The sequence below is a fragment of the Acanthochromis polyacanthus genome, chromosome 16 (genome assembly GCF_021347895.1).
Source record: "Acanthochromis polyacanthus isolate Apoly-LR-REF ecotype Palm Island chromosome 16, KAUST_Apoly_ChrSc, whole genome shotgun sequence".
Taxonomy (NCBI): Eukaryota; Metazoa; Chordata; class Actinopteri; family Pomacentridae; genus Acanthochromis; species Acanthochromis polyacanthus.
This window is the reverse complement of record NC_067128.1, coordinates 36,830,529-36,857,708: the sequence shown is the minus strand read 5'-3', so window position 1 is coordinate 36,857,708 and position 27,180 is coordinate 36,830,529. Positions and strand designations below refer to the sequence as shown.

Below are 27,180 nucleotides of genomic sequence, written 5' to 3'. Positions count from 1 at the left end.
TATTATTATTATTGTTATTATTATTATTATTATTATCATTATATGATATTGTAAAGCTCTGAACATAATATATAAAGAATTTAGATACATTTGTAAAATTTCATGGTTTTGACCTTAGAGATAAATCAGCTCAGGTAAATCCAGGTGCCATTTTCCGTTTCCGCCGCTGGGGGTCAGTGACGTTCAAAAAACGCGCTGAATCACCAATCGCAGAGGAAGAAGAAGCCAGACCACATTGCGCAGGCGTACACCACGTACACCGATGCAGCGAGCCTCCGCTGGATGCTAGCCGGCTAAGCTAACGGTCCGAAGGGGGAACCGCAGCGGAGGAGAAGCAGCTCCGAGAGATGGCCGGGCAACAGTTCCAGTACGACGACAGCGGCAACACCTTCTTCTACTTCCTTACCTCCTTCGTGGGGCTCATTGTGATCCCGGCCACATATTACCTGTGGCCCCGGGACCAGAACGCTGGTGAGGCCCGCCGTCCGGAGCTGCTAGCTCGGCTAAGTTTGCTAACTAACTACCCTTCAGATGGTTGGAGTTCACACCACGGCTCTGCTGGTAGTTAGTGTTCTGGTGATGTGGGGGTCTGACTAGCTGCTGTACAGTCTGTCCATCTTATTCATACCAGCTAGTAAACGTTCCAGATATTAGTCTGGTCCACTGTTCAGATCCTCTGCTAGCTCCACTAACTGATAAGTTCTTTATCTGTGGTAACGAGATGTAAGCAGTTAGTTCAGCAGCATGAAGCTAAATCAGTTCCTCGGGCTTCTATTGCTCCTTTGTTGACCTTTATCCTGATTTATTCTTTTAAGTCTTTATCTTAGAGCCGATACGTTTGTCAACATCTCAGCTTCTCGTGTGTAACTTTATTCCGTTAATGAAACAGAATGACAAAAATGTCCACTAAAGACTTAAAAACAACCCAAAGATGACATAAAAATATCCAAAATGATGAAAGTATTTTCCCAGGATGATTTGGAATGTGTCCAGAGAGACTAAAATTTGCCAGTTACCCCAGATTTGTCCAAAATGACTTGAAAATTGTCCAAGATGACAAAAAAGTATGTACATGACCTGCTTCAATGGTCCTTTTAGTCCTTTTGTGTCTTGTTTTTGTCATTTTCTGCCTCATTTTTGTCATTTTGTGCGATTGTCATTTTGCCTCGTCATTTTGTGTCTTTATCTTTACCTCAGAGCTGATATGTTTGTCAGCATCTCAGCTTCTCTTATGTAACTTTAGTGGTTGCAGATAAACGACCGGTGACCACAGACTGCTGCTTAATATGCTGCTCACACTGGTTTTATTTATTTACGTAGATTTTACATGAACCCAGGTAGCCTGAAGCCTTGAATCATCCATTTATTCTCCTGATTTGGTTTGTTAAAGGGCTCAGACAGCAAAAAAAATCATCTTTATTCTGCTGTTTCAACAATAGAAGCTGCAGAATTCTCCAGTCCTCAAATCCTCCACAGCGAGTTAGCCTCATGGCTACACTCAGTTACATTCAGTTTCTAACCAATCAGAATGAGCTTCTCAGTCCACCAGGTTTATTTACTTCCTGCTGCTGCTTCTGTTAAACTCTAAAATGTCTAAACCAGCCTTAAACTAACTTCTTTGTTGGTTTTGGAACTTACTTCAGCTGGATGTGGTGAACGTTGGCTGACATATTGTTGTGTTATTGGTAGATTATTGATAACCGTGTGTTTCTTCCAGAACAAATCCGTCTGAAGAGCCTGAGGAGGGTCCATGGCAGGTGTTTGTGGTATCGGCTCCGGCTGATGAAGTCGCAGCAGAGTGTCGTTCCAACACTAAAGTAAGTCCAGAAAGTCAGTTTCACCTTTTTATCATGTGAATAAACATCATGTATGTTTTCTAATATTTACTTATATCTTTTCATGGTACTACTCTGAAGAAGTGACACTTTGATACGATGTAAAGTAGTCGGACTGCAAGTGGTATAACAGGGTAAATTTACTGTCCCCTCAAAATAAATTAACACAGATATTAATGTCTAAACCGCTGGCAACAAAAGTGAGTGCACCTCTGAGTTAAAATGTTCAAAATGGCCTAGAATGACTGAAAACTGTTCACAGTAACAAAAAGCAAACCTTAACATTCGTCCAAAATGGTAAAATAATGTCCAAAAACAGATTCTAATTTTCCACTACACAGTATGTCACAAATGTGAGTGCACCCCTCAGTGAAAATGTCCCAAATGGGCCCTAAATGTCGACATTTTGTATGGCCGCCATTATTATTAACTAACATTAGTCACTAGGCTACAATTAGACATCTAGCTAACATTATCCACCAAACTATTCATCACCAGGCTACAATTAGCCATCGAGCTAACATTAACACCAAGCTGACATTAGTCATAGATCTAACAATAACCATTTCACTAACATTAGTAACCAGGCTGCAGTTTGCCATGGAGCTAACAATAACCACTGAGCTAACATTAATTATTAAGCCAAAATTAGCCTGAGCTAAATTAGCCACTGAGCTAACAATAACCACCGAGCTAACAATAACCACCGATCTAACATTAGTCACCAAGCTACAATTAGCCATCAAGCTAACATTAGCTGCAGATCTAGCAGATGTTGTTTATTTTGAGCAGTTTTGAGTCATTCTGGTCCATTTTGGACATTTTAACTTAGAGGTGTACTCACTTCTGTGAGATACTGTAACTATCTTGCCCTATGATTGGCTCTAACGTCCTTGGCAGTAGAGCAGCAGGATTTTTGGATTGAACTGTCCGTTTGATGTGTAGTTTATCTTTAATAAATGTACTGTGATGTGACTTGTTGCGTCTTTATTCTGCTGGTTTAAGTCGTCAAACTTGTTGTTTTGGTTGCTAAATAAATTCCTCGTGCACCTGCAGGTCAACAAACTCCACATCTTTTAAATAACGTTAAAACTTAACTCCAGATTAAATTATCAGACAGACTGAAAAATGACGTGTGAGTTTTCTTTTTTGTGTCAAACAGCAAACAAAAGTTGCAGTAGTGATGAGTTTCAGTTATTTTTTTTTGCATAACTTTCTAGTCTCGCTGCTCGCTGCATTCGTCTCCTCGTTGCTGTAGTTTGGGTGTGACTTTCTGGAGCTGTTATTGCTGATAGAGCTCTGTCATCCTCCATCACTGCAGCTCTAGAGGTTGTCTTTCCAGCTGGACAGAGATGTTGTCGCTGTGGTGTGAACATTAATCACAGGTCCGTCTGCTGCAGCTGCAAACATTCATTCTGTTTATTCACTCTGTGGCTGAACAGCTGTTTGACTCCATCCGGTGTTTACGCTCCACGTCCAACACAGTTTATAAACCACAGAGATGCTGCTTATTACAGGAATCCATCATGTGTTCTTCTGGTCGAGCGGCTCGGAGAACTTGGACCGAGTGAGCCGTTGTCATGGCAACAGATGCTGCAGAGCTATAGGTTTTTTTTTTTTTTCCCCATTGTCATGGAAACAAGTTGAACTTCCAGCACATAAATACCAAACAGCAGCAGCGGAGTCAGACCCGGAGCTGCCCTCCTGCTCCCGTCCTTTCAGCTGCTGATGGATCTAAACAACGCTGACGTTTGTGTGTGACGTTGTTGTTTTTTTCTGGTTGTGTTTTCAGAAAAGCAGCCTTGTTGTTTGGATGGGCTGTGTTCCTGCTGCTAGCTTACAAGGTGTCCAAACTGGAACGAGAGTACCAGGAGTATAACCCCTATGAAGTCCTCAACCTGGACCCGGTAAACACACAAAGCTTCCCTCCTCACTGACCGCAAACTCGATGTCTTTAGACTAAACAAGACATTTGAGGAAACTCTGATCCACATTTTTCAACATACTCTGAATAAACAGCTGATTAATTAATCCAGAAAATAACCCGCAGTGGAAGTAACTGTTAGCTGCAGCTTTGAATGAACCTTCATCAAACCAAACTCCTTTAAAAAATGTTTTAATTTAGATCCAGACAAAGAATAATAAAAAATCTGATTAAGTTCTGATTTGTAGCTCCGATTTTTTTTTTTTTTGGCTCCTACAGATTTTAGAATCAGGATGAATTTCTGAAAGAACATTTGTCACGTGCAATGGAATTTGCAAATATGTTAAATTAAGAAATATCACAATTTCTATGGCAGTGACTAAATAAAACCTGGTAAAGCCCCGAAACGCACCCAAAAGACACACGAAACACACCGGAAACACACAGAAAACATGAACAAAACACACCTGAAACACACCCAAAACGTATGCAGAACACACCCATAAACGCACCCAAAACGTATGTAGAACACACCCAAAACACACCGGAAACACACACAAAACATAAACAAAACACACCCAAAACATATGCAAAACACACCCATAAACGCACCCAAAACGTATGCAAAACACACCCATAAACGCACCCAAAACGCACCCAAAACGTATGTAGAACACACACAAAACACACCGGAAACGCACACAAAACATGAACAAAACACACCCAAAATGTATGCAAAACAAACCCATAAACGCACCCAAAACGTATGCAGAACACACCCGAAACACACCCAAAACATACCCAAAACACACCCATAAACGCACCCAAAACATATCCAAAACATATGTAAAACATAACCAAAACAAACCCAAAACACCCGTAAACACACCCATCCTACAGAGACAGTCCTGTTCTCAAAGGTTCTACATGTTTAATGTGACAGATTGAGTTCTAGTGTCTGTATTTACTCATAAAACTGAACTCTGGCATTAAACCTGAACCTAATTTCATCTTTTCCTCGTCCTAAATGTGTCGTGTTAAACTCCTCTGACTGCTTTTGTGTCTTCAGGGTGCCTCGGTGTCAGAAATCAAGAAGCAATATCGAGTTCTGTCGCTGAAGTTCCATCCTGACAAAGGAGGAGACGAGGCCACCTTCATGAGGATTGCCAAAGCTTACGCTGCGTGAGTTTCAATCCAGTCCATCGTCAAACCGATCCAGTGTTTTTGGGTTTTATTGATCACTTTCTGCCTTTCTTTCCCTCCAGTCTGACCAATGAAGAGTCACGAAAGAACTGGCTGATCCATGGCAACCCGGATGGTCCAGGAGGTAAGAGAAGCTGCTGGTTTTCGGATTATTTTAAGTGTTCACACTCGTGTATCGATGCTGGTGAGTCCTGCAGACGTGAAGATGAAACCAGAGACTAGAAATGATAGAAAAGTTGCTCCAGAAGACAAATTGGAGCTGCAGGGAAGCAAAAGAAACGTTGGTGGATGGAAGTCGTAGCTTAAAAGAACCCAGCTTTATTCAGTTTTAATCTCTTTCTGGTCATTTTGTGTGTCTTTGTGCTCATTTTTGTTGACTGTTAATGTCTATCTTTGGTGGTTTTGTGTCTTTTTGCAGCTAATTTCCCTTTAATAAGGGTCTTTATTGTGTCTTTTGCACTCAGTTAGCGTCTATTTGCGGCCATTTTGCATTCATTAGTGTTTATATTGTCTCTTTTTATTTGGTTTGTGACTCTTTGTGGTGGTTTTTTGTGTTTTTGCATCTAATTTCCCTTTAATAGTGATCTTTTGTGTGTCTGAAAGCTGTTTTTTGCATGTTTTTAGTCAGTTTTAGTCTCTTTCCGGCCCGTTTATGTGTCTTTGCCCTCATTTTGATATGGATTTTTAATGGTTTGCGACTCTTTTTGGTGGTTTTGTGTCTTTACAGCTTCTTTCATAGGGATCTTTTCTGTATGTTTACACTGAATTAGCATCTCTTTAGGTTCATTTTGCGTCTCTTTTAGTGATTGTTAACTTCTTTGCGTTCATTTTGCATTCATTTGTGTTCATTTTGCGTCTCTTTATCAGGTTTGCATCTTATCGTGGTGATTTTGTGTGTCTTTGCATTTGGTTCTGTCTCTCTGGTCAGCTTGTGTCTTTTTGTGGCTTTTAGTATTTGCTTTGAGTATTTTTTTTCTTTTGTGTATGTCTGAATTGGTTTTACATCAGTTTCTGTTCATTTTGCGACTTTTTTAGTCAGTTTTAGTCAATTTCTGGTCATTTTGTGTGTCTTTCTGGTTATTACCTCCGCCAGGAGGTTATGTAATCACCGGAGTTTGTGTGTCTGTCTGTTTGTCTGTTAACAGCATAACTCAAAAAGTCATGGACGGATTTTCACCAAATTTTTACAGGCTGTCCGGAAGAGCAAAAGTAACAATCGATTAGATTTTGGAGGTGATCCGGATCACCGTCTGGATCCAGGATTTTTTTTGAAGGTCGAAGGACAATTGAGAGATGGCCGCCAGTATATATGCCGTTTGGTATATCCAATATACCAAACGGCATGGCGGAGGTCTGCGCTCTCTGAGTGCTTCTCTAGTTTTTTTTTTAGTTTTTTACCATTTTGCGCCCATTTTTTTTCTTACCATTTTGTGCCTCTTTTGTGGTATTTTGCATCTAATAGAAGACCTTTTGTGCCTAGGAAATCTTTTTGTCTCTACTTGCAGTGAATTGCCTTGAATTTGTTCATTTTGCGTCTCTATATTTGCTTGATTTGTGTCTCTTTCTGGTCATTTTGTGTGTCTTTGTTGCTGTTTTGTTCCTGGTGTTTGTTTAGATTATTTGTTTGTCTTTGTAGTTGTTTTTCTTTATTTGCATTCATTTTGCATTAAATTTAGTTCGTCTGGTGTCTTTTCAGACAGTTTTTGGGGTCATTTGTAGTTAATTTGCATCTCTCTTTTTCTTAGTTTTTGATCTAATTGTGGTTGTTTTGTGTCTCTCTGCAGTTGTGTTTCATCTAGTGGCAATTTTGTGTTTATAGGAGGTGATTTTATCTCTGGTTGGTCTCAATCAACATCTCCATCTGGTCAATTTGTGTCTCTGGTGTTTTTGTGCGTTTTTGTCAGCATGTTGTCTCTCTTGGTGTTGTTTTAGCAGTTTCTTATGGTGTCACTGAGTTTAATGCCACAGTTAGTCTGTTTCTGCTGCCGTTAAAAATAACAGATTAATGACCCTTTTCAGTCAGGCTTCAGGTGCGACCACTCCACTGAGACTGCACTCATGGTCTTTCCAGCTTGTCCATCTGTTCAGCCTCAGATCAGCGTCCAACTTCACTCGAGCCTACTTGTGCCCACAAACTCAGCCAGAAACCTGGGTGTCATGATTGCTGACCAGCTGACCTTTAAGGTTCACGTGGCCTCAGTTTCTCGATCTTGTCGTTATGCCCTCTACAACATCAGGAAGATCAGATCCTTCCTGACCCAACAGGCCACACAACTTCTGGTTCAGGCTCTTGTGATGTCACGCATTGACTACTGCAACTCTCTTCTGGCAGGTCTCCCTGCATGTACAGTCAAACCTCTGCAGATGATCCAGAATGCAGCAGCACGTCTGGTCTTCAACCAGCCCAAAAGAGCTCATGTCACTCCCCTGTTCATCTCCCTTCACTGGCTTCCAGTTGCAGCCAGAATCAAATTCAAAACTCTCCTCCTGGCTTACAAAACATTTACAAGAACGGCCCCAGCCTACCTGGATTCCCTGATCCAGGTCTACTCCCCTTCACGCCCACTTCGCTCTGCATGTGAGAGACGCCTGGTGCTTCCAGCCCAGCATGGCTTGAAATCTCTAGCCAGACTCTTTTCCTCTGTTGTTCCCAAATGGTGGAACAATCTACCAAACTCTGTGTGTTCTGCTGAGTCCCTTTCTACTTTTAAGAGACAATTGAAGACTCAATTGTTCAGAGAACACCGAGGCACTTAATCTGACTCCAAAGTTCCACGTCGACGTGGAACTTTTTTGTTTGTTAAAGTAACAGTGGAGATTGAGGACCAGCCAGAACACTTTGTAAATTAAAACCTTTTACATTTATTCAGATTCTGTCAGTTGATTTGAAATCTGTCAGGTGAAACAGTAATCTTAGAATTTTGCTGTTTTATTCCATCGCCTGTCGTCTTTTTCTTTCCAGCCACCAGCTTTGGTATCGCTCTGCCTGCCTGGATTGTCGACCAGAAGAACTCCATGCTGGTACAGATTCACTGATTATATCTAAACTTGGCTTTTTCTTTTGTTTTCTATGCTGGATGTTTTTTTCAAACTGCTGCAGGTTTAATTTAGCTCTTGTTTTCTTCTGCTTTTTTTTTTTTTGTGCAGGTTCTGCTGGTGTACGGACTCGCCTTCATGGTCATCCTTCCTGTTGTCGTGGTGAGTTTTTATCAGGATTTCACCCCAGTTTCTATACAACTCCATGCATCAAATACGGAATTTCCTGTAATAGGCTGGATTTCTCAGTAATTAGGGTCCAATGGTTGCAGCTTTAATTAGGGTCCGATGCTTGCAGCTTTAATTGGAGTCCGATGCTTGCAGCCTTAATTGGGGTCCGATGCTTGCAGCTTTAATTGGAGTCCGATGCTTGCAGCTTTAATTGGAGTCCGATGCTTGCAGCCTTAATTGGGGTCCGATGCTTGCAGCCTTAATTGGGGTCCGATGCTTGCAGCCTTAATTGGGGTCCGATGCTTGCAGCTTTAATTGGGGTCCGATGCTTGCAGCTTTAATTGGGGTCCGATGCTTGCAGCTTTAATTGGGGTCCGATGCTTGCAGCTTTAATTGGAGTCCGATGCTTGCAGCCTTAATTGGGGTCCGATGCTTGCAGCCTTAATTGGGGTCCGATGCTTGCAGCCTTAATTGGGGTCCGATGCTTGCAGCTTTAATTGGGGTCCGATGCTTGCAGCTTTAATTGGGGTCCGATGCTTGCAGCTTTAATTGGGGTCCGATGCTTGCAGCTTTAATTGGGGTCCGATGCTTGCAGCTTTAATTGGGGTCCGATGCTTGCAGCTTTAATTGGGGTCCGATGCTTGCAGCTTTAATTGGGGTCCGATGCTTGCAGCTTTAATTGGGGTCCGATGCTTGCAGCTTTAATTGGGGTCCGATGCTTGCAGCTTTAATTGGGGTCCGATGCTTGCAGCTTTAATTGGGGTCCGATGCTTGCAGCTTTAATTGGGGTCCGATGCTTGCAGCTTTAATTGGAGTCCGATGCTTGCAGCTTTCATAGGGGTCCGATGCTTGCAGCTTCATTTGGGGTCCAATGCTTGCAGTTTTAATTAAGGTCCTATCTTGACAGATTTAATTGTTATATTTTCTTTGTTTGACAAAAGAAACACATTTTTGAGGCCCTAAAAATGCTCGAAAGCCCGTGAAAATTTACACACACATCAGGACAGGTGAAAAATTTTGTATTTTAGGGGAATGGCACACGAATATTATTTAAAACCAGTATGTATCACCTAGAGCTATAAAATTTGATACATAAATGTACAAAACCCCCATGCCCAAAACACAACAGGAAGTCAGCCATTTTGAATTATGTGTCATATTTCAGACAATTTTAGGTCATTTTTGGACATTTTAAAAGCTACAAACTCAAACACGGTAACTCTGACAGAGCTGAAATTTGGCCAGGATGTACACCGGTCATAGGTTATCAAAGTGCTCTGTTAAAGTCGGTGTGGAAATGGCGACTGGCAGAGTTTCAACGTTTCGCCATGAAACAGGAAGTGCTGTATGACGCGCCTATATTTGTTCCAGTCAGCCTGAAACTTTACGTGTGTGATCAGAGTCCAGCCCTCAGCACATCCATAGGCGGAAATACACTCTCAATCGCAGTGCCACCTGGTGGACATTGGATTCACTGACCAGCAAGGATGTGAAGACCCAATTAACGCTGCTTGCAGCTTTAATTTGTTTCGGTTTTCCCTCCTTTTCTTCAGGGCACGTGGTGGTACCGCTCCATCCGATACAGCGGAGACCAGATCCTCATCAACACTACACAACTCTTCATGCATTTCATGTACAAAACGCCGAACATGAACATGAAGCGTGAGTTTCTCCTTTCTTTGCTGCAGTAAAACAGTTTCTGTGCAGGGTTAGTGAACCTGTGGACAAGCTGTGCAGCTACAGAGACGGGATTTTATCAGTTTGTGTGACCTTGATGCATTGTTTTGGAATTTTCTTTCTTGTTGTTTTTATTATTTGACTGATTCTGATTTCTACCATCTCCGTCCTCCAGGATTAGCTATGGTGCTAACAGCCGCCTTCGAGTTCGACCCTCGCAGCAATAAAGAAGCTACGATACGACCCACAGACAACATCGAGGTGCCACAGGTAAAAACAACGTCTGCTTCTGTGGAGGAAAGGGAAATTTATGTTTTTGGAAAGACAGATTAATCCAGGATATTAAATTATTGAATGATCTCTCTCTGAAAAAAGACTTTTGACAGAGAAATGACAAGTCATAGTGACTGAAGCCTTTTCTTTTTATTAATGAAACACATTTTCTCTCTGCTGTTGGACTCCTGAAACACATTTCAGCCTGTTTTTGATCATAATATTTGCCTGTTTGTTAGTTTTTCTTGCTGCTTCATTTCAGCTGTAAACACCATCTGCTCTTTTCATTTAACCTGAATTTATTACTTGTGTTTCAGTAAAAACACTAACAGAAACTCTAAGCACACGTTCTGAAAGATAAACTGTAAACAGACTGGACTCTGGTTCGCTTAGCACCATTAATGCTACAAGTTTCATTGCTCAACTAGAGGGTAACACCTGATGTGGTGACATGAATGTCAAGGTTTTTATATAATCTGGGGTTTCTTGTGTGTTTTAAAGACTCTGTCGTCTCTGTTGCAGTTGATCCGTGAATTAGGAAACATCAACGTGAAGAAGAAGGAGCCTCCGTTCTGTTATCCCTACAGCCTGAAGGCCAGAGTCTTAGTTCTGGCTCACCTGGCTCGGATGGACGTGTCCGAGGAGTTGGAGGAAGGTAGGAAAAGTCTTCTTGTTGAAATATTATAAATGTGAAACTTCTTAGAGTTTAATTTTTCTGGCATATCTGGGCTAATGTTGTTGTAAAAGATAAGGACTCATAAAATACAAAGGTTTTCATTCTTTGCTCACCTTGATGTCGCGTTAGTTTTGTGTGCTAACGCAGTGCAGAGTGTGTTTGCTAGCATACAAGGTCTAATAAAAAATATCTGAGTGTCTCTTTGTTGACAGTTCAACCCAGCCAGATGGATTCACAGTGGACAATAGTGTGCATCTTGAAGACAACAAGCAAAATTATCCAAAATAACCCACAAAAAAGTCTAAGTAAAAACTTGAAATGTGTCCAAACTGACTAAAGGTTTGTCCAGAATTGTTCAGCTTTTGTCCAAAAAGGAGAAAAATGTATCAAATGACTCAAAGTTTGTCCAGTGTTACTCAAACTTTGACCAAAATATCTCAGTCTGTGTCCAAAGTGACACAAACACATGTCCAAGATTCTCCCAAATTTGACGAACATGTGTTCAAAATGACTTTAAATGTATTTTAAAAACATTTAATATTTGTACATAAAGCAGTAAAAGCCCTTATCCAAAATGACCTGAAAACTGTCCAAAGTAGAACTTTATACTGCAGTAAAAAATGAGCCCAAAGTGTTTAAAAAAACATGAGAGCCAGGAGGAGGATGAAGGAAACAGCAGCAGCTCCTGACCTCCTGCTCTGGTCTCTGGGTGGTAACCATGGTAACCACAGACCCTCTAATCACCATGACGATCCTCCATGTGAAGGTTGATCATCGTTGATGGTCCAGAAACATCTGGATTCAGACAGAAACATCTGGAGTCAGACTCAAAAACATCTGGATTCAGATTCAGAAACTTCTGGAGTCAGATTCAGAAAGTTCTGGATCCTGCCGGTTGCTGCTGCAGATGTTGAACCACAGTGATGTTTAACATCAACAGTCTCAGAACTTTCTGATCAAACCGTTTCCTGTTAAAGTCCTCAGAGTGACAGAAATGGGTCGAGATCAAACATCTGCAGAAGCTGTTTGGAGTTAAATTAAAATAAAAAGAAGATATTCACTTTGAACACACAAACCTCCAGCGTTTGTTGTCCAGCAGAGATTTAAATCCTGGGAGACGTTGCGCTGTTCTAAACGGTACAAACACACTCTTGTTGACCTGTTCTATTCTGCAGCGTTCTGACACACATAAAATAACGAATAAAAAGTGTGACCTTCAATGAGATTATGATCGGTTATTTAGTTAAATTCTGTCAAATAAATCCAGTTTTCTTTCACGTCTTAAAATATAAAACTGTGTTGTTTTCAGGACAGTGAAGGTTTAATTGACTACAGTGAGAATTTATGAGTTCAGGGCTTTGATTAATAGACTACTTGGTAAATGATTCTGTTTTTATAAAGTTGGAGCAATAATCTTATGAAATAGGTTTGTTATTTAGAACATTACAGCTGCAGTGATTTATCGATTAGTTGTCAATAATACTACTAATTGTCACTTATTTTGATAATCACTGAGTATATGTTTCTTCATAAAATCTAGTCTAGATTCTGTCATTTCTGGTTTCTTTCTACTGTGACAGGAAACTGAAAACTTTGGACTAAACTAGGCATTTGAGGAAACTGCTAAACATTTTTAACATTTTCTGGCATTTTAGACACCAAAAAACTAAACGTTCAAGCAATTATCAAAATAGTATTTAATTTAAGCCCGTTAATAAACATTTTGAAATTAAACTCTGTAAGAAGTTCTCATTTTAACCCAGTAAGAGAATATTTAAGAATAAATCCAGATTTATTGCTCCAAGTTTGGTCACCTCCACCAGTTTTACAATAAACTGTCCGTATGTAGATAAAATCAATCTAAATTCAGTGATTTCATCGTCTGAAATGAATATTTTCTGGTTTCTTTCCTCTGTGACAGTAAACTGAAGATCTTTGGACTAATTTGGGGAAACTCTGATCTGCATTTTGAACGTTTTCTGACATTTTAGAACCAAACAGCTGATTAATTAACCCAGAAGACAGGCAATAATCACTAGTTGCAGCTCTACAGATGCTGTTTGTGTGTTTGTGTTGCAGATCAGAGGTTTGTGGTGAGGAAAAGTCCAGCTCTCCTCCAGGAGATGATCAACGTTGGCTGTCAGCTGACCATGATGGCCAACAGCCGAGGAGGTAACGTCACATCCGTGTTATTTCTGCTGGTTCAGGGAGTTTTGTTGTGAATAAAATCGTCTCGTCACTGCTGAGAGAAACACGAAGGTTTGTTTTAGTCCGATTGCTGATCCGTGGTCCTCGTCACGCCTCCCCTCAGGTTTCCACGCTCCTCGTCTGGTCACCATAGAGAACTGCATGAAGCTGACCCAGATGATAGTTCAGGGCCTGCAGGAGTCCAAGTCACCGCTGCTGCAGCTGCCACACTTCGAGGAGGAACATCTGCGATACTGCATCTCTAAGAAGGTACGACTTCAGTGCATCTGATGATCAGAGTTCTCCCTCCATACTGTGAATAATTCAGAATTAAAATGGTGAATCTAAACTTTGCTTTATTACGTTTTCCTCTCAAAATCACCATGAAAACATGCAAAAATCACTATGAACAGCAACAGAATCGCTGTGAAAAGACAAAAACTCACCACAAAAATATATGAACCCACCTCAGAGTCAACGTTACCACAAAAAGACACAAAATTATGACAAAGAAATGCAAAATCACCACAAAAACATGCAAAATTAGCACAAAGAAACATAAAATTACTAAAGAAGCGGAGTCACCACAAATAGCTGCAAAATAACAGAAACCCATCACAAAAAGATGTCAAACTTTCAAAATTACCAGAAAAATATTGCAGATGCAAAAGAAAAGGCACAAAATTATGACCCAAAAATGCAAAATGACCAGTGAAACATATAAAAAATCACCATGAACAGCTGCAAAAAGACGAAAACTCACCACATAAAGGGTTAGGGTCAAACCACCACAGAGTCAAAATTACCACAGACACAAAATTATGACTAAAAGAAGCAAACTCGCCACAAAATGTTAAAAAGTCATTGCAAAAACACACAAAACATCCACGTAATTTAAATTTACCTAAAAATGATTCAAATGTCATGAAAATTTGTCCAAAATGACAATAATCTGAACATGCTGACTCAAAATGTCCAGAATGACCAAAGAAATTGTCCTCAGTAGTGTTAGATTTGGCCAAAATGACAATAAAAAATTGTTCAAAATGACTCAAAACTGTGCTGTATTTTTCAAAATTTGCCAAACTGACCAAATGTAGTCGATTTAAAAAATGCACAAATTGACCAAAAAAGCTTAAAAAAAATATCCACAGTGATCTAAAAGTTGTTTAAAATTGTCAGAAATGATTCAAGAACTTTCAAATCAAACAAAAGTTTGTTCAGAATTCTCAGTTCTCACTCATGGACCCCCCTCTATGGACTTGAAGAACCTGGAATGTTCTAAGTGAGACTGAACTTAAAGACTGGAAGCAGGAAAGGAGAACATCCTCTGGAGAAAGTTCTATGTAGAGTAGACCTACCGACAGCTGGAGAAAGTTCTACAGTAGACGTACCGACAGCTGGAGAAAGTTCTAGAGTAGACGTACCGACAGCTGGAGAAAGTTCTACAGTAGACCTACCGACAGCTGGAGAAAGTTCTACAGTAGACCTACCGACAGCTGGAGAAAGTTCTAGAGTAGACGTACCGACAGCTGGAGAAAGTTCTACAGTAGACCTACCGACAGCTGGAGAAAGTTCTAGAGTAGACGTACCGACAACTGGAGAAAGTTCTACAGTAGACCTACCGACAGCTGGAGAAAGTTCTAGAGTAGACGTACCGACAGCTGGAGAAAGTTCTACAGTAGACCTACCGACAGCTGGAGAAAGTTCTAGAGTAGACGTACCGACAACTGGAGAAAGTTCTACAGTAGACCTACCGACAGCTGGAGAAAGTTCTAGAGTAGACGTACCGACAGCTGGAGAAAGTTCTACAGTAGACCTACCGACAGCTGGAGAAAGTTCTAGAGTAGACGTACCGACAACTGGAGAAAGTTCTACAGTAGACCTACCGACAGCTGGAGAAAGTTCTAGAGTAGACGTACCGACAGCTGGAGAAAGTTCTAGAGTAGACCTACCGACAACTGTACGGTTCTCCTCTGTGGACTTGAAGAACCTGGAACTCTGGACATATTCCCAGTATGAAGGTAGAACTCTGATCATTGATAAAGTTTCTGGGGATGAAGAACTAGATGGTGCTGTGAGGAAGTCTTGTGGGAAGATTTCCCCTCACATACTGTTGATTATTATGTATATTATTTATATATTTATTGTATTTTCTCCCTCCCGTCTCTGCAGTATAAAGTCCGGACCCTCCAGGACTTGGTGAGTCTGAAGGACTCCGACAGACGTTCGATGCTTCGTTTCCTCGGGGAGGAAAAGTACGATGAGGTCATGGCTGTGCTGGGCAGCTTCCCTCACATCACCATGGATACCAAACTACAAGGTCAGTCCAGGAAGACCAGACGAACACGTTTAGTTTGACCAAAAGTAGGACCTCACTTTAGCAGCAGCTTCAAACCCTTAATACCTTTTTTATGGGGATCTAGGAACAGTTTAGAACAGAGGAACTGTTTGGGTAAAGATTTAATCTGAATGTTAGCCTCTCAGAAACCTTCAACGTCTGGTCAACAACACCTCTACAACATTTCAAACTTCTGGACCTGATGGCACTGAAGAGTAGCGTGTCCATTAAAGTTTAAACATTTATATCTTTATGCTAAGCTGCCATCTGGTGGCTGTTTGGAGGTTAACACCACCTACAGTCAGTATACATGCTGTTCTTCTTATTATGACATAATAGTCTCATTTGGGTTTTTGCAGGTTTGAGTCTTGTTGGAGCCGTTTTGTGTCTTGTTTTGTATTTTACTTTCTCGTTTTTGTGTTTCTGCATCTTGGTTCGCAGTTTTGAGTCTTGTTTGTGCCGTTTTGTGTCTTGTTTATGTAATTTTGAGTCTTTTTTTTATTATTTAACATCTCGTTTTTTTGCACGTTGTCTTGTTTTTTTGCAGTTTTGTGTCTTGTAATTTGTTTCTCATTTTTGTCTTGTGTTTGCGATGTACTTTATTTTTGCAGTTTTGTGTCTTGTTTTCTAGTTTTATCCCATTTATGTAGTATTCTGTCTTGTTTTTTTGTAATTTGATGTCTTGCTTTTGTAGTTTTGAGTCTCATTTTTGTGTTTTTGCATCTTATTTTTGCAATTGTGTGTCTTGTTTTTGTCATTTACTTTGTCATTTTTTTACTTTTGTGTCTTGCTTTTGCTCTCTGATCTCCACATTTTTCTAATTTTTCCTCACTGGTTCAGTTTTTTAATCTAAAGTCCTTCAGCTCTGTGGAAACAGAATGAAGAAGAAAGAACTCAGAAATGACAAAGTTAGAATGACGTAAATCATAAACAAATAAGCTGAGTTCTGCAAATAATTTGACTTACAAAAAATTTAGTAAAAGCTATATTTTATTTCTTTTTGTTTCCGTGCCTGAGTCCAACATTTGGACACTAAAACATCTTTTTTTTTCTCTGTGTCTTTTCAGTCCTGGATGATGAAGACAGCAATAACATCACAGCCGGTTCCATCGTCACGGTAACCGTCACCTTAACCAGGAAACGGATGGCGGTAAGAAATAAAACTCTGTCGTTATAACTTGCTTATTATGGTGCTGTCTTGTACGTGCACTACTGCTGGTGACCACTAGAGGGCGCTGTGTACCGTCTGTGGTTAAACCGCTCCATTAAACTGTGGTTGCAGGACATGTTTGAGAAAGAGCAGGAGTCAACGCCGTGTCCAGGAGAGGAAACCGCCGCCACAGAGGACGCAGTAAGAAATACAGCACATATAAAATAAAATAAATCCCTTCAGAAAACTCTTTAAATGTTAACTGAAACGCTTTCTGTCTGATTTAAAGCAAGGAGACGCAAGTAAAACCAAAACCAAAGTGTGGCAGAACAAGAGTAAAGGAGCAAAGAAGACAGCAAAGTCCAAGAAGAAAAAATTAACCAAGAAGAAGGCGACTCCAGCTCCGGCAAAAACCAAGCAGGCCAACGGCAACGTGGCAGGAAACGTAAGTATCAGCTCACCTGGTCACACCTGATGTAGTACAGGTGGATGGACGAGATTTAGGTGGTTAACGTTTAGTCTGTTGGTTTTATTTGTACATCAGATATCTGTAACTCAGTAAAAAAGAACAATTCAGATCTCTGCTTGGTCATTATTGCCACAAAAAGACTCAAAACAACCACAGACAGAATGGTCAGAGAGAAACACAAAACAACTTCAACGAGACACAAAATGGCTGCAAACAGTCAAAAAATTAACACAAAAAGACACAAAATAACGACTGACAGCACCAAAGTTTTAATTCTAGATCGTTAACCTGACCTTTATCAGCTCTAGTAATTAACAGATTATTATATAATCTGTTGCAGGAAGTCGTAGCAGTGACGGCGGCGGCAGCGAAGGAGGAGGAAGACGAGGCGTCAGATAAAGGCAGCGAATCAGACGAAGGCGAAGCCAACAAGGACTCTCCCAGCGAGAGGGACGAAGACAGCGACAAGCAGAGCGACACGGAGGTGGACGAGATGGCCGGAGACGACGAGGAGGTCAGACAGGTTTGATAAGAATCCAAGCTTCAGGGTGCTGGAGCTCCACTAACCGTCTGTAAACCCTCAGGAGTGGGAGGCGCTGCAGCAGAGCATCCAGAGAAGAGAGAGAGCTCTGCTGGAAACCAAGTCCAAGGTCACGCATCCCGTCTACAGCCTCTACTTCCCCGAGGAGAAGCAGGAGTGGTGGTGGCTGTACATCGCAGACCGCCGGGACCAGACGCTGGTGTCCATGCCCTACCACGTCTGCACGCTAAAAGACACCGAGGAGGTGGGTTTGTGGAGGGGGGGGGGGGGGGGGGGGCTTAAGGGGGGAGTACACCTTATTTCACAGGTTCACAAAGCCGTTATATTGTACAGGCTCTTAACAATGTTTGATATGACCCAATTTAACATGCTATACATCATTTTAAAGCTTCTGAGTTTCAAATGATCATTTTAACAGTTAGAAGTTACATGCAGTGATCCCTGGGGACAAAATCTTGTCCTTAACATGCCAATGCACATTTCCCAGTGACCCATCTTTAGACACCATCTACTCAGAGTCCATAAATTTTGGGTTAATGACTATTATACCTTTGATAGAGTAACCTACTGTAGAACAAATAACGGGTGCTTTGGGGATAACTTTTCTGATTGCCACAGCAACCATTTCAACATAAATAACTCTTTACCCCAGAATGAAAATGGTCTTAAGTGGTCAGATTATAAAGTATTTAAAAAAGCATCCGTTATTTTAAGAAGTGCTGTCTTTAGAACAATCTGTGAAAAAATCAGCATGATTGCTCAAATAGTTTGAAAGTTTTTAGGTTTTATGTAACGCCTGTCCTAAAAATACAGATTGAGAAAATGGCAGATAAATATTGTGAACCATGCACACGTACTCACCAAGCTGCTGTATGTCACTGAATAACATCTCTTTGATACCTAATGAAAAGTTGAAGCACTTAACTTTTTTAGATTTTTTGAAGGCACATAAGGTGTCCTCCCCCTTTAACCCGTTGCGCTTCAGTGTCCCGCCTGCGGTACACTTTGAGATCTGCATAAGCAATTTGCTAAATGTCTGAAACTGCAAACACGATTATACAAACATTATACACCGATGGAAAGCTTAGATTCTCATGAATCCGCCGGTATAAACCACTTTCAGATGCGATTACTACAGTGGGTAATATAAACACATTTGTCCGACAAAAACAAATATCCATCTATCCGTTCTCTATACACGGCTTCAACGCACACAGCGCGACTCACATTTCCGGGTTCATTATTACACACAGATGAAAATATTCCACAAAAAACGGCCATAATCCAACCTTTTACATCCAGATGACACAAGCCAGTAAACTATTTTGTCCAAAACATGTCCTGAAGTCGGTATAAAATCCCCGAATCGGTCGTTTTCAAGGAAATGCACCTCGCGATGCCCATCCAATATTCCCCGTATTTTTCGTAATTTTTTTTATTTAAAAATAGAATATTAGCGATTTTTTGTACTGAAAACGGCTGGAATTGACTGAAGCTTAAAGGGCTACAGCCAGAGTAAAACACCGAGGAGGAGGGTTTGTGGGAGGGGGCTGAGTCTGATAGAGTAAAACAGTAGGAGAGTTAATATCTGGATAGGTAGGGGTAGATTTCAGGGTCGACGGAGGACAAACGTCACCATCAGAATGTAAAAATTGCTGTTTAAATACACAGACTGACCACATAAAATGATCTAAAATGAACACAAAACAACTGCAGAGAGGCAAAAGTAACCACAAAACTGTTGCAAATAGACAAAAATGACCACGAAAGGACCACAAATAAACAAAAAATCTTACAAAATGACTGCAAAAAATCAAAAATGACCACAAAATGACTGCAGAGGCCAAAATGAGCACAACCTGGCTTCAAGGAGAAAAAATGACTGTAAAGAGACAAAAGATCTGACAAAATGACCACAAAGTGACAAAAATGACCACAAACTGGCTGCAAGGAGACAAATATTACCATTAAAAATGATAAAAATGACTGCAAAACGACTGCAAACAAAAATTCGTCCAAAGTGTCTGCAGATGACCATAAAATGACTGCTAAGAGACAAAACGATCAAAACGGCTGCAAAGAGACAAAAATGACCATAAACTCACTGCCAAGCGATACAAAACGATCACAACAGGTCAGAAAACGACCGCAGACTAAAAAATGAGCACAAAAAGCAAAAAGCACTCTACACAACTAAAAACTGTTAATTTAAAAGCTTCAGTTCAGATTTTGTGTTAAAAAAATCTTATTTTTCTCATAATTCAGTTTTTTTGTTTATTTTTCACTTACTATTTCACATTTGAGACTTTTTGTCTAAGAATTTAAACATTTATCCAGATTTTGACCTTTTAGTTCCATAATTTTATTTTGAAAATCTTTTTTTTTTGTTTCATTTTCAAACAGTTCTGAACTCTTCAGGACATCTGAGAATCATAAAGTTGACTTTTTGTCACATCTCAGATTTTATTTTCATATGTTTTGAGTCTCTAGGTCATAATTATGTCTTTAATCTCCAATTTCTACCGTTTATTTATATTTTGACCTCAGTGGTATCTCAATTTAACTTTCTCAGAAAACTGTCAAATATGTAAAAATTTTTACTTTCGACCATGGATGAGATTTTTTTTGTCCTATAATTCTGTTTTTTAAAAATATTTTGGACTTTTTATTTCATAAATTTGACTTTTTATATTAAAATTTTAAACATTTAGTAATTTTTCCGATCCTTTATTTTATAATTACAACTTTTTGTATCTCAGAATATTAACCATTAATATTTGACACTTTATTTTGAAATTACGACTTTTTGTATCTCAGAATTTTAACCATTCATTAATATTTTTGACACTTTATTTTGAAATAATGACTTTTTTATCTTAGAATTTTAACCATTTATTCATATTTCTGACCCTTTTTTAATTACCTTTTCCATCTTTTATCCTATAATTCCGAGTTTATTGTTCATAATTTCAACACAAAAAGAGTAAATAGATAATCCATAGTTTTATTCTAATTTATTTATTGATAATTATCCTGTTAGTTTAGAATGAATGAGTGAATCAGTGGTTTATATTCCAGATTTATTTTTCAGTTTCTGCCTTTCTTTAATTCGTTTTTAGGAACGTTGCGTGCATCGATCCGTCTGGAGTCCTAATAAATCGGTTTGTGTTTCCGTGGCGCCCATCATCCGTCCTGTTGCTAGGCGACGGCGTGTCGTTGTGTCCTCTGTGTTTCCTTTTAACCTCTGAAGCTTAACGAAGCCCGTCAGGTCTGAAGGAACGAAGCCGGCGACCCGTTCACCCTGAATAACGAGCCGTGCTGCTGATCACGTTTGTCGTCTGTAATTATACGTCACAGCCGGAGGTGGTGCTGGTTTGATGTTGACAGTCGTTCACAGTGATTATCTACAGCGTTCATGTACAGTCAGCAGCAGAGGGAGGCTGTTTGGAATGCTCAGTTTTATCCTTTAACGCAATCATTTTATCAGACTTAAAACTTGTTTCTTTTAATGACAGAATGTTCGTTTATTTTGGCAAAATCTTGGATCATTTTTGGCAATTGTAAAGCAAATTTTGGACAAATTATTGTCGACATTTTCTGAGAGTGGGATTTTTGTGTCTTTTATGTGGTCATTTTGGTCCTTTTTGTGGTGATTTTCCATATTTTTCTTGGCATATTTGAACCTTGTAGTGTAGTTTTGCCTCTTTGTGGCAATTTTATGTCTTTTTGTGGTAATTTCGGCCATTTTTGTGGTTATCTGAATGTTTTTGTGGTAATTTGGGTCTTTTTTGTGATCATTTTGGTCCTTTCTGTGATGACTTTGGTCTTTTGTGGCAATTGTGGTTCTTATTGTGGTAATTGTGGTCCTTTTTGTGATGATTTTGCTCTTTTGTGGTAATTGTGGTCCTTTTTGTGATGATTTTGCTCTTTTGTGGTAATTGTGGTCCTTTTTGTGATGATTTTGCTCTTTTGTGGTAATTGTGGTCCTTTTTGTGATGATTTTGCTCTTTTGTGGTAATTGTGGTCCTTTCTATGGTAATTTTGCTCTATATGGTGGTAATTTTGGTCCTTTTTGTGGTGATTTGGTCCTTTTTGTTTTTGTTTTGCATGTTTTTGCTGGCATATTTGAACCTTTTAAGGTAGTTTAGGCTCTTTGTGTGATAATTTTGCATGTTTTTTAGACCCAGTTAGATTTTTTTAAATTTCAATTTCACCTTTTTTGTGGTAATTTCGTCCCATTTCATGGTAAATTTGGACGTTTTGTGGCGATTTTCCATATTTTTGCTGGTATATTTGAATCTTTCAGGATAATTTTGCAAGTTTTTTGTGCCAAATTTGAGTTTTTGTCACAATTTCAACTGTTTGGTGGTAATTTTGTATTTTATGTGGTGATTTTCCAGAAGCTTTTAGGGTAGTTCTGTCTTTTTCTCTGGTAATTTTGGTCCTTTTTGTGATAATTTTGGCCATTTTTGGTGGTGATTCTTTTTTTTTTTTTTTAGATGTTTTGGTTGCAGTTTTTACCAGAACTCAGATGTGTTTCTCCTCCTAAATGTCATGGTTCTATCTGCTGAGGCTCAGAAATGATGGAAAAAGTCCATTAAAAAGTGATAAATCTGGGCTGCACTTCTATTAGATCTGACCTGGTTGGAAACAGACAATTGTCTTTTAGTCTTGCCTAATTATTTAAAGATCAATGCAACTGAACTCTGTGTTTTTCTGTTTTCCAGGTGGAACTGAAGTTTCCGGCTCCGTCCAAAACAGGAAACTACCAATATTCTGTAATCTTGCGCTCCGATTCCTACCTGGGCCTGGACCAGATCAAACCACTGAAGGTAGCTGCAAGCTGTGGAGGTTTTAAGTTGGTTTCTGTGGGGATGGAGTAGGGTTTCTTTTCTTAATTTCTTCAGCCAAATGGGCGTAAATGTTCCAGGATATAAAGGTTCAGTAAAAGCAGAAAGTCGATGAACGAACTGTTGGAACAAGATCAGCTTTGAGACAAACAGAACAGAATTTATTTTATTGTTTGTACAGTTAGAATTAGAGTGAACTTAAGGTTTGATGTTGGTCCTGACTTGGAGAATTTCTGCCTCGTCGATGTTTAAAACAATTTGTTGACCACCGGAAGTTCTGGTGACGTCAACCGTTAAAGTAGTAAACCTCCTGCTGCTGAAATTAACATTTTTCTAGTATAGTTAAAGTTTATACTACAGTGCAGTAGAGTTAAAGCAAGAAAAAAGAGGCAAAGCTAAAAATAAAACGGCTCCAAAGTAGCATGTAAAACACCGAAACATCAGCCTGAAATATCCAAATAATAGGAGAATTTAAAACTCAATGTTGCTAATTTTGTGTTTAATTTATTCCTTAATATTCAGGAGACAAAGACCTTAAACATTTGAAAGTACAATACACAAATAGTCACAAAAACAAGCTGTTTCCACTCGTGTTACTTTATATCATGGCTGTCAAACTCCTTTTAGTTCAGGATCCACATTAAGCCCCCCCCAAAAAAAGTTATAAATAATCTTATAATATATATGATAATTTATGAATAATCACAACTCCTATTGGTTCCTTTGTTTTAGTTCAAAAAAAGTTCACATTTAAGGAATTATCTTTTTACTAAACCTCATGAACAACCTGAAATTCATGAAGAAAAATAAATTCAGTGTCCTCAGCATTCATCCTCAGTTTATCATTTCCACATTACAACTTCCAGATCACAGAGTGTCTACAAAGGAACACAACATTTAGTCACCTGGAACTGAACCATGAAGGATTTACTGGAGGATCACAAACACAAAAGTCAGACAAAAAAAGAGAAAAATACGGCAAAAACAAGACAAAATATTACAAAAATGAGACGCAAAATGACAAAAAATAGACAAATGACACAAGCAAGACAAAAAACACATAAAACATCAAATAAAGTGGAACACAAGGTGACTAAAGTAAGACAAAAAAACACAAGCAACACAAAAAGAAAACAACGAAACAAAACGACAAAAACGAGACGAATGACAAAAGTCAGAAAAAAACAAGAACAAGGCAAAATCATCAAAAAGTGATTCACAACATGACAAAAACGAGACACAAAGCGACAAAACAAATTGACAAATGGAAAGAATATTGCTAAAATGAGAAGAAATTTGACAAAGAGTTACAAAGTGACAAAAAAATAGACACAAATGAGACAAAATGACAAAACGGAACAGAACAACAAAAAATAGACAAAAAACCCACAAATGAGACAAAAAGGAAACATAAAAAGACAAAACGACCAAAGAACAGTGAACAATCTAGTGTTTTACTTTCTGATCAGATCAACTTGTCATGGTCTAGAAACGATTTTGAATTTACTAATTTACGATCTGTAGTTAATGTCTTCTCTGGAGTTTTTGCACTTTGAGGGCCGGTTTTTGCCCATGGGCCACATGTTGGACACCCCTGGTTTAAAGGTTGCAGAAAAGTTCACGTTCTCTGTCTTTTTATCGCAAATAATACGACACAGTTAATGTCGTAGACGAGGAGATGTTATCTTACTTCAAATTATTGATCGATAGTGATTATTGGTAACAAAGAAGGACCAATAACTCATATCTGGAAGTGATATGCATCCAAATTTTAATTTATAAATTTCTGTGTTGTGTTGCTGTAAATCTGTCGTGTCTTTTCACAGCTGGAGGTCCACGAGGCGAAGGCAATGCTGGACAACCATCCCCAGTGGGACATCCCTGACACCGAAGAGGAGGACGAGGAGCAGGAGGACAGTGACGGCATCGAGGAGAGCGAGGACGACGACGAGGACAACGACTGAGCGTGCTCAGAACCCCCCCCGCCACCACCCCGCCCCCTCACCGACCCACCGGACAGTTTGTACACTCAGAGCCCATTGACCCCAAACACCGACCCTGTCCTCTGCAGAGACTGGTCACCTTCTGGAGAGGACCCTGTGAATACTAACACACCAGTCTGTGTGTGTGAGCGTGTGTGTGAGGTGTGTTTGTAAAGGTGTGATAGGAGGACCTGCTGTTATTACTGGACTATGTGGGCTCCGCTCCGATTTCTGCGGGGCTCAGGGGGACGATGATTGATTCGCAAAATTAACACAAACACACGACCTCCGTCTGGAAAAAACCACCCACACTCTGTCTGTTTTTTAACATCACTCAGCACCGACGGTTCCACACCAATGATACTTTCTATTGTAAACTGCTGAAGCTTTTCCTCATCGTTGAGTATTTTTACTTTTGTCCTCGCTGTATGTTGACGGTAGATTCATGTCTGTTCTGGTGGAAGCCGGCGGATCTTTAAATGAACCAAACAACCAAACCTGCAGTGTTAAGATTTGTCATAACTGACATTATATATATACACACATATATATATATATATTAGAGATACTCATGGGGTTTTCAGAGATGTAATTTCTTTTTTAATTTTATTTTTACGATCGTAGCACATTCCAGCGTCCTCTCATCGTCCGATAAAGGCCTTATATGAATACAGCTGAAGCTCCACGACATGAACCGAAGAAGGAGAAGTTTTAGTGTAAAAATCTGAGTTTGTTTCAGTTTAGCGAACTTCAGCTGCTCAGACACACATATCGCTCAGCTAAGCTACATTAGCATCTGCGAGAAACTCCAACTATGTGCAGCCGGGATCGATTGAATATTGGTAATCATGAACCCTTTACCCTTTCATCCAATTGGCCACACATGATGAGGAACAGCCAATCTCCTTGTTGGTTGTGACCAATCGGATGAAGCAGTGTGCGGGGCTTTGCTAAGTCCCAAGAGTGACTTTTTTTTTTTTTTTTAGAACTATCAATTCACAGTTATTACAAAAATAAATGCAGAATACTGGATGTGATAATCAGTCGACCCTTAACATCTACTTTCCACGTGTGAATCCTCCAAGTGAATGAGAAAGTTGGATAAAACCTCGATTATGGTATTTACAGATGTGAAAAGTGTAAGACATGAGGTTTGTAAGACTTCAAATACACTGCTTTTGTTTGGAAACGTGGACTAGAAAGTTTTCGTGTTGTACATCAACATATTATTAAATTGTATGCAGACGATGTGATCTAAATTACTCAAGGACACGGAAAAAACTTTTTGCGAGTGTTTTAGTGTCGGAATGCAGTACAAAATGACATCATTCTTAGTGTTTTTTGCAGAATATGTCAACTTTTGCAGGCCAGAGTTTGTTCAGAATATGTAGAATTGTTTGAGCTGCACATCTGTGGAGGGTCTACGTGGACGACAGGTGATGATGAAATCTGAAGAACTCCTCAAAAGTTGAATATCTGGAAAGTGAAATTACTTTGGCTACGATCCATGTGATGTAATTTCCATTCTGTCTACATGAGTTTGCGTGAACCCTTCACAGGCAAATCCAGATTTCTGTTGTGCATTTATGGGACCCATCAAAGTCGAATGTGAATATCTGCCGACAATTTCTGGTTTCACACTTTCTTTTTTGTCCACTTGGAGAATCTGTTTTACACGTGCTCAGTAGATCTACATCTTCTGTTGGAGTGGACGGAGGTTTTGTACTTGGTCTGCAATTTCTTAAATTTACATCACACGGACCTTTGTGTTTTTGCAGATGCAGGAACTGCAACCCTGGTTTAACATTCACTACACACCTGCTGCGGTTTGTGTTTAATCGGAGCTTTCTAAATGGTTCTGTTGCAGCGTCTTCATCTGTAGTTAGGCGGATAAGTCAAATGATAGTTCACTTTTTCAGGAAAGCACCAAATTTGGTACAGCCGTAGTATATGACCATACAATTGATTTAAGAGGAGTACCCCAATAATCAAAGTGCCCTGGTGGCCACCATTTGTAACACTGTTATAAATGGCTTTATTGAATCCGCAGACCCTTAAAGATCTTGAAAGCAACTTTGTATCTACCGTATTAAGGGAGATATTACATAAATAGGTTTAGCAAGGCGGCCATATTTGAATTCAAGATGGCGGTCACCAGGGGGCTTAGATTTTTGAGACACTCCTCTTAAATCAATGGTATGGTCATATACTATGTCTGTACCAAATTTGGTGCTTTACTGAAAAAGTGAACTATCGACCCCAAATTTCGGTCTTAACCACTTAACTACTGAACAAAAATAGAAACCTGCAGAACCGATTTAGTGTTTCTGGCAGAGCTTTTTCCTTTAAAATGACCGTTTTCCATCTCAGTAGTTCATCCAACAAACGTATAGTTCTGTTCTAACTTGGATATTTTTTTTTACATGTTAGAAAAGTAAACCAGAGCTTCCTGTGCAGCTCTGTGGGTTTTTCATCATGAACGTCAGCTGCTGTTATTATGTCAGAGTAAACCGGTGTGTCGGGCCGATTCGCCGGCTCTCTTGGGCCAACCATTCCTCCTTTAACTGCTCAGCAGGCGTTTGCTAACAGGTAACCTTGTACTCTGAGTATTTATCGCTCTGCAACAGAATGTAGCATCAGTGATTTAATGCTGTGTGGGAAAATAACTCCAGTGAGGTTAAATATGATGCCACATCTCTTCATGACCGACCGCAGCCGGGCATCCCGTCAGAGGGCCGCCTGCCTCAGTTTGGAAAAACTACCCAATGACTATCTGCCACTTTTGTTTACAAAGGAACTGTCATTGTAAATGGAAAAATATATTATTTGTATTTAAAATCATTTCAAATAAAAACTTTTAAATGA

General features: G+C 39.6%; 1 protein-coding gene and 1 long non-coding RNA gene across 4 annotated transcripts; one reads left to right on the top strand and one right to left on the bottom strand.

The window, feature by feature from the left end:
• The first annotated feature begins 215 nt into the window (after positions 1-215).
• On the top strand, positions 216-27,180 carry sec63 (SEC63 homolog, protein translocation regulator). Its single transcript, XM_051960801.1, has 20 exons — positions 216-471; positions 1,718-1,817; positions 3,628-3,742; positions 4,829-4,941; positions 5,025-5,086; positions 7,925-7,983; positions 8,110-8,160; positions 9,723-9,831; positions 10,022-10,116; positions 10,642-10,774; positions 12,875-12,967; positions 13,107-13,252; positions 15,158-15,305; positions 16,391-16,473; positions 16,606-16,674; positions 16,763-16,918; positions 17,283-17,456; positions 17,527-17,727; positions 22,211-22,315; positions 24,160-27,180. The coding sequence occupies exons 1-20, from the start codon at positions 348-350 to the stop codon at positions 24,295-24,297; spliced, it is 2,274 nt and encodes a 757-aa protein (XP_051816761.1). The 5' UTR covers positions 216-347; the 3' UTR covers positions 24,298-27,180.
• Positions 13,512-15,151, bottom strand: LOC127537715 (uncharacterized). Of its 3 annotated transcripts, none has more exons than XR_007947527.1 (3): positions 14,934-15,151; positions 14,769-14,801; positions 13,512-14,471 (listed from the first exon to the last, which is right to left on the bottom strand). It is a non-coding gene; the product is annotated as an uncharacterized LOC127537715 (long non-coding RNA). The 3 variants fall into 3 exon arrangements; XR_007947528.1 differs by lacking the exon at positions 14,769-14,801 and adding an exon at positions 14,637-14,669; XR_007947529.1 differs by lacking the exon at positions 14,769-14,801 and adding an exon at positions 14,505-14,537.

Excerpts from the sequence above, each read along its gene's own strand:
- sec63 (XM_051960801.1), top strand. The coding sequence starts at position 348 with ATGGCCGGGCAACAGTTCCAGTACGACGACAGCGGCAACACCTTCTTC. Across the intron at positions 8,161-9,722 it reads TCATCCTTCCTGTTGTCGTG|GGCACGTGGTGGTACCGCTC; the intron begins GTGAGTTTTTAT and ends CCTTTTCTTCAG. Across the intron at positions 17,457-17,526 it reads TGGCCGGAGACGACGAGGAG|GAGTGGGAGGCGCTGCAGCA; the intron begins GTCAGACAGGTT and ends GTAAACCCTCAG.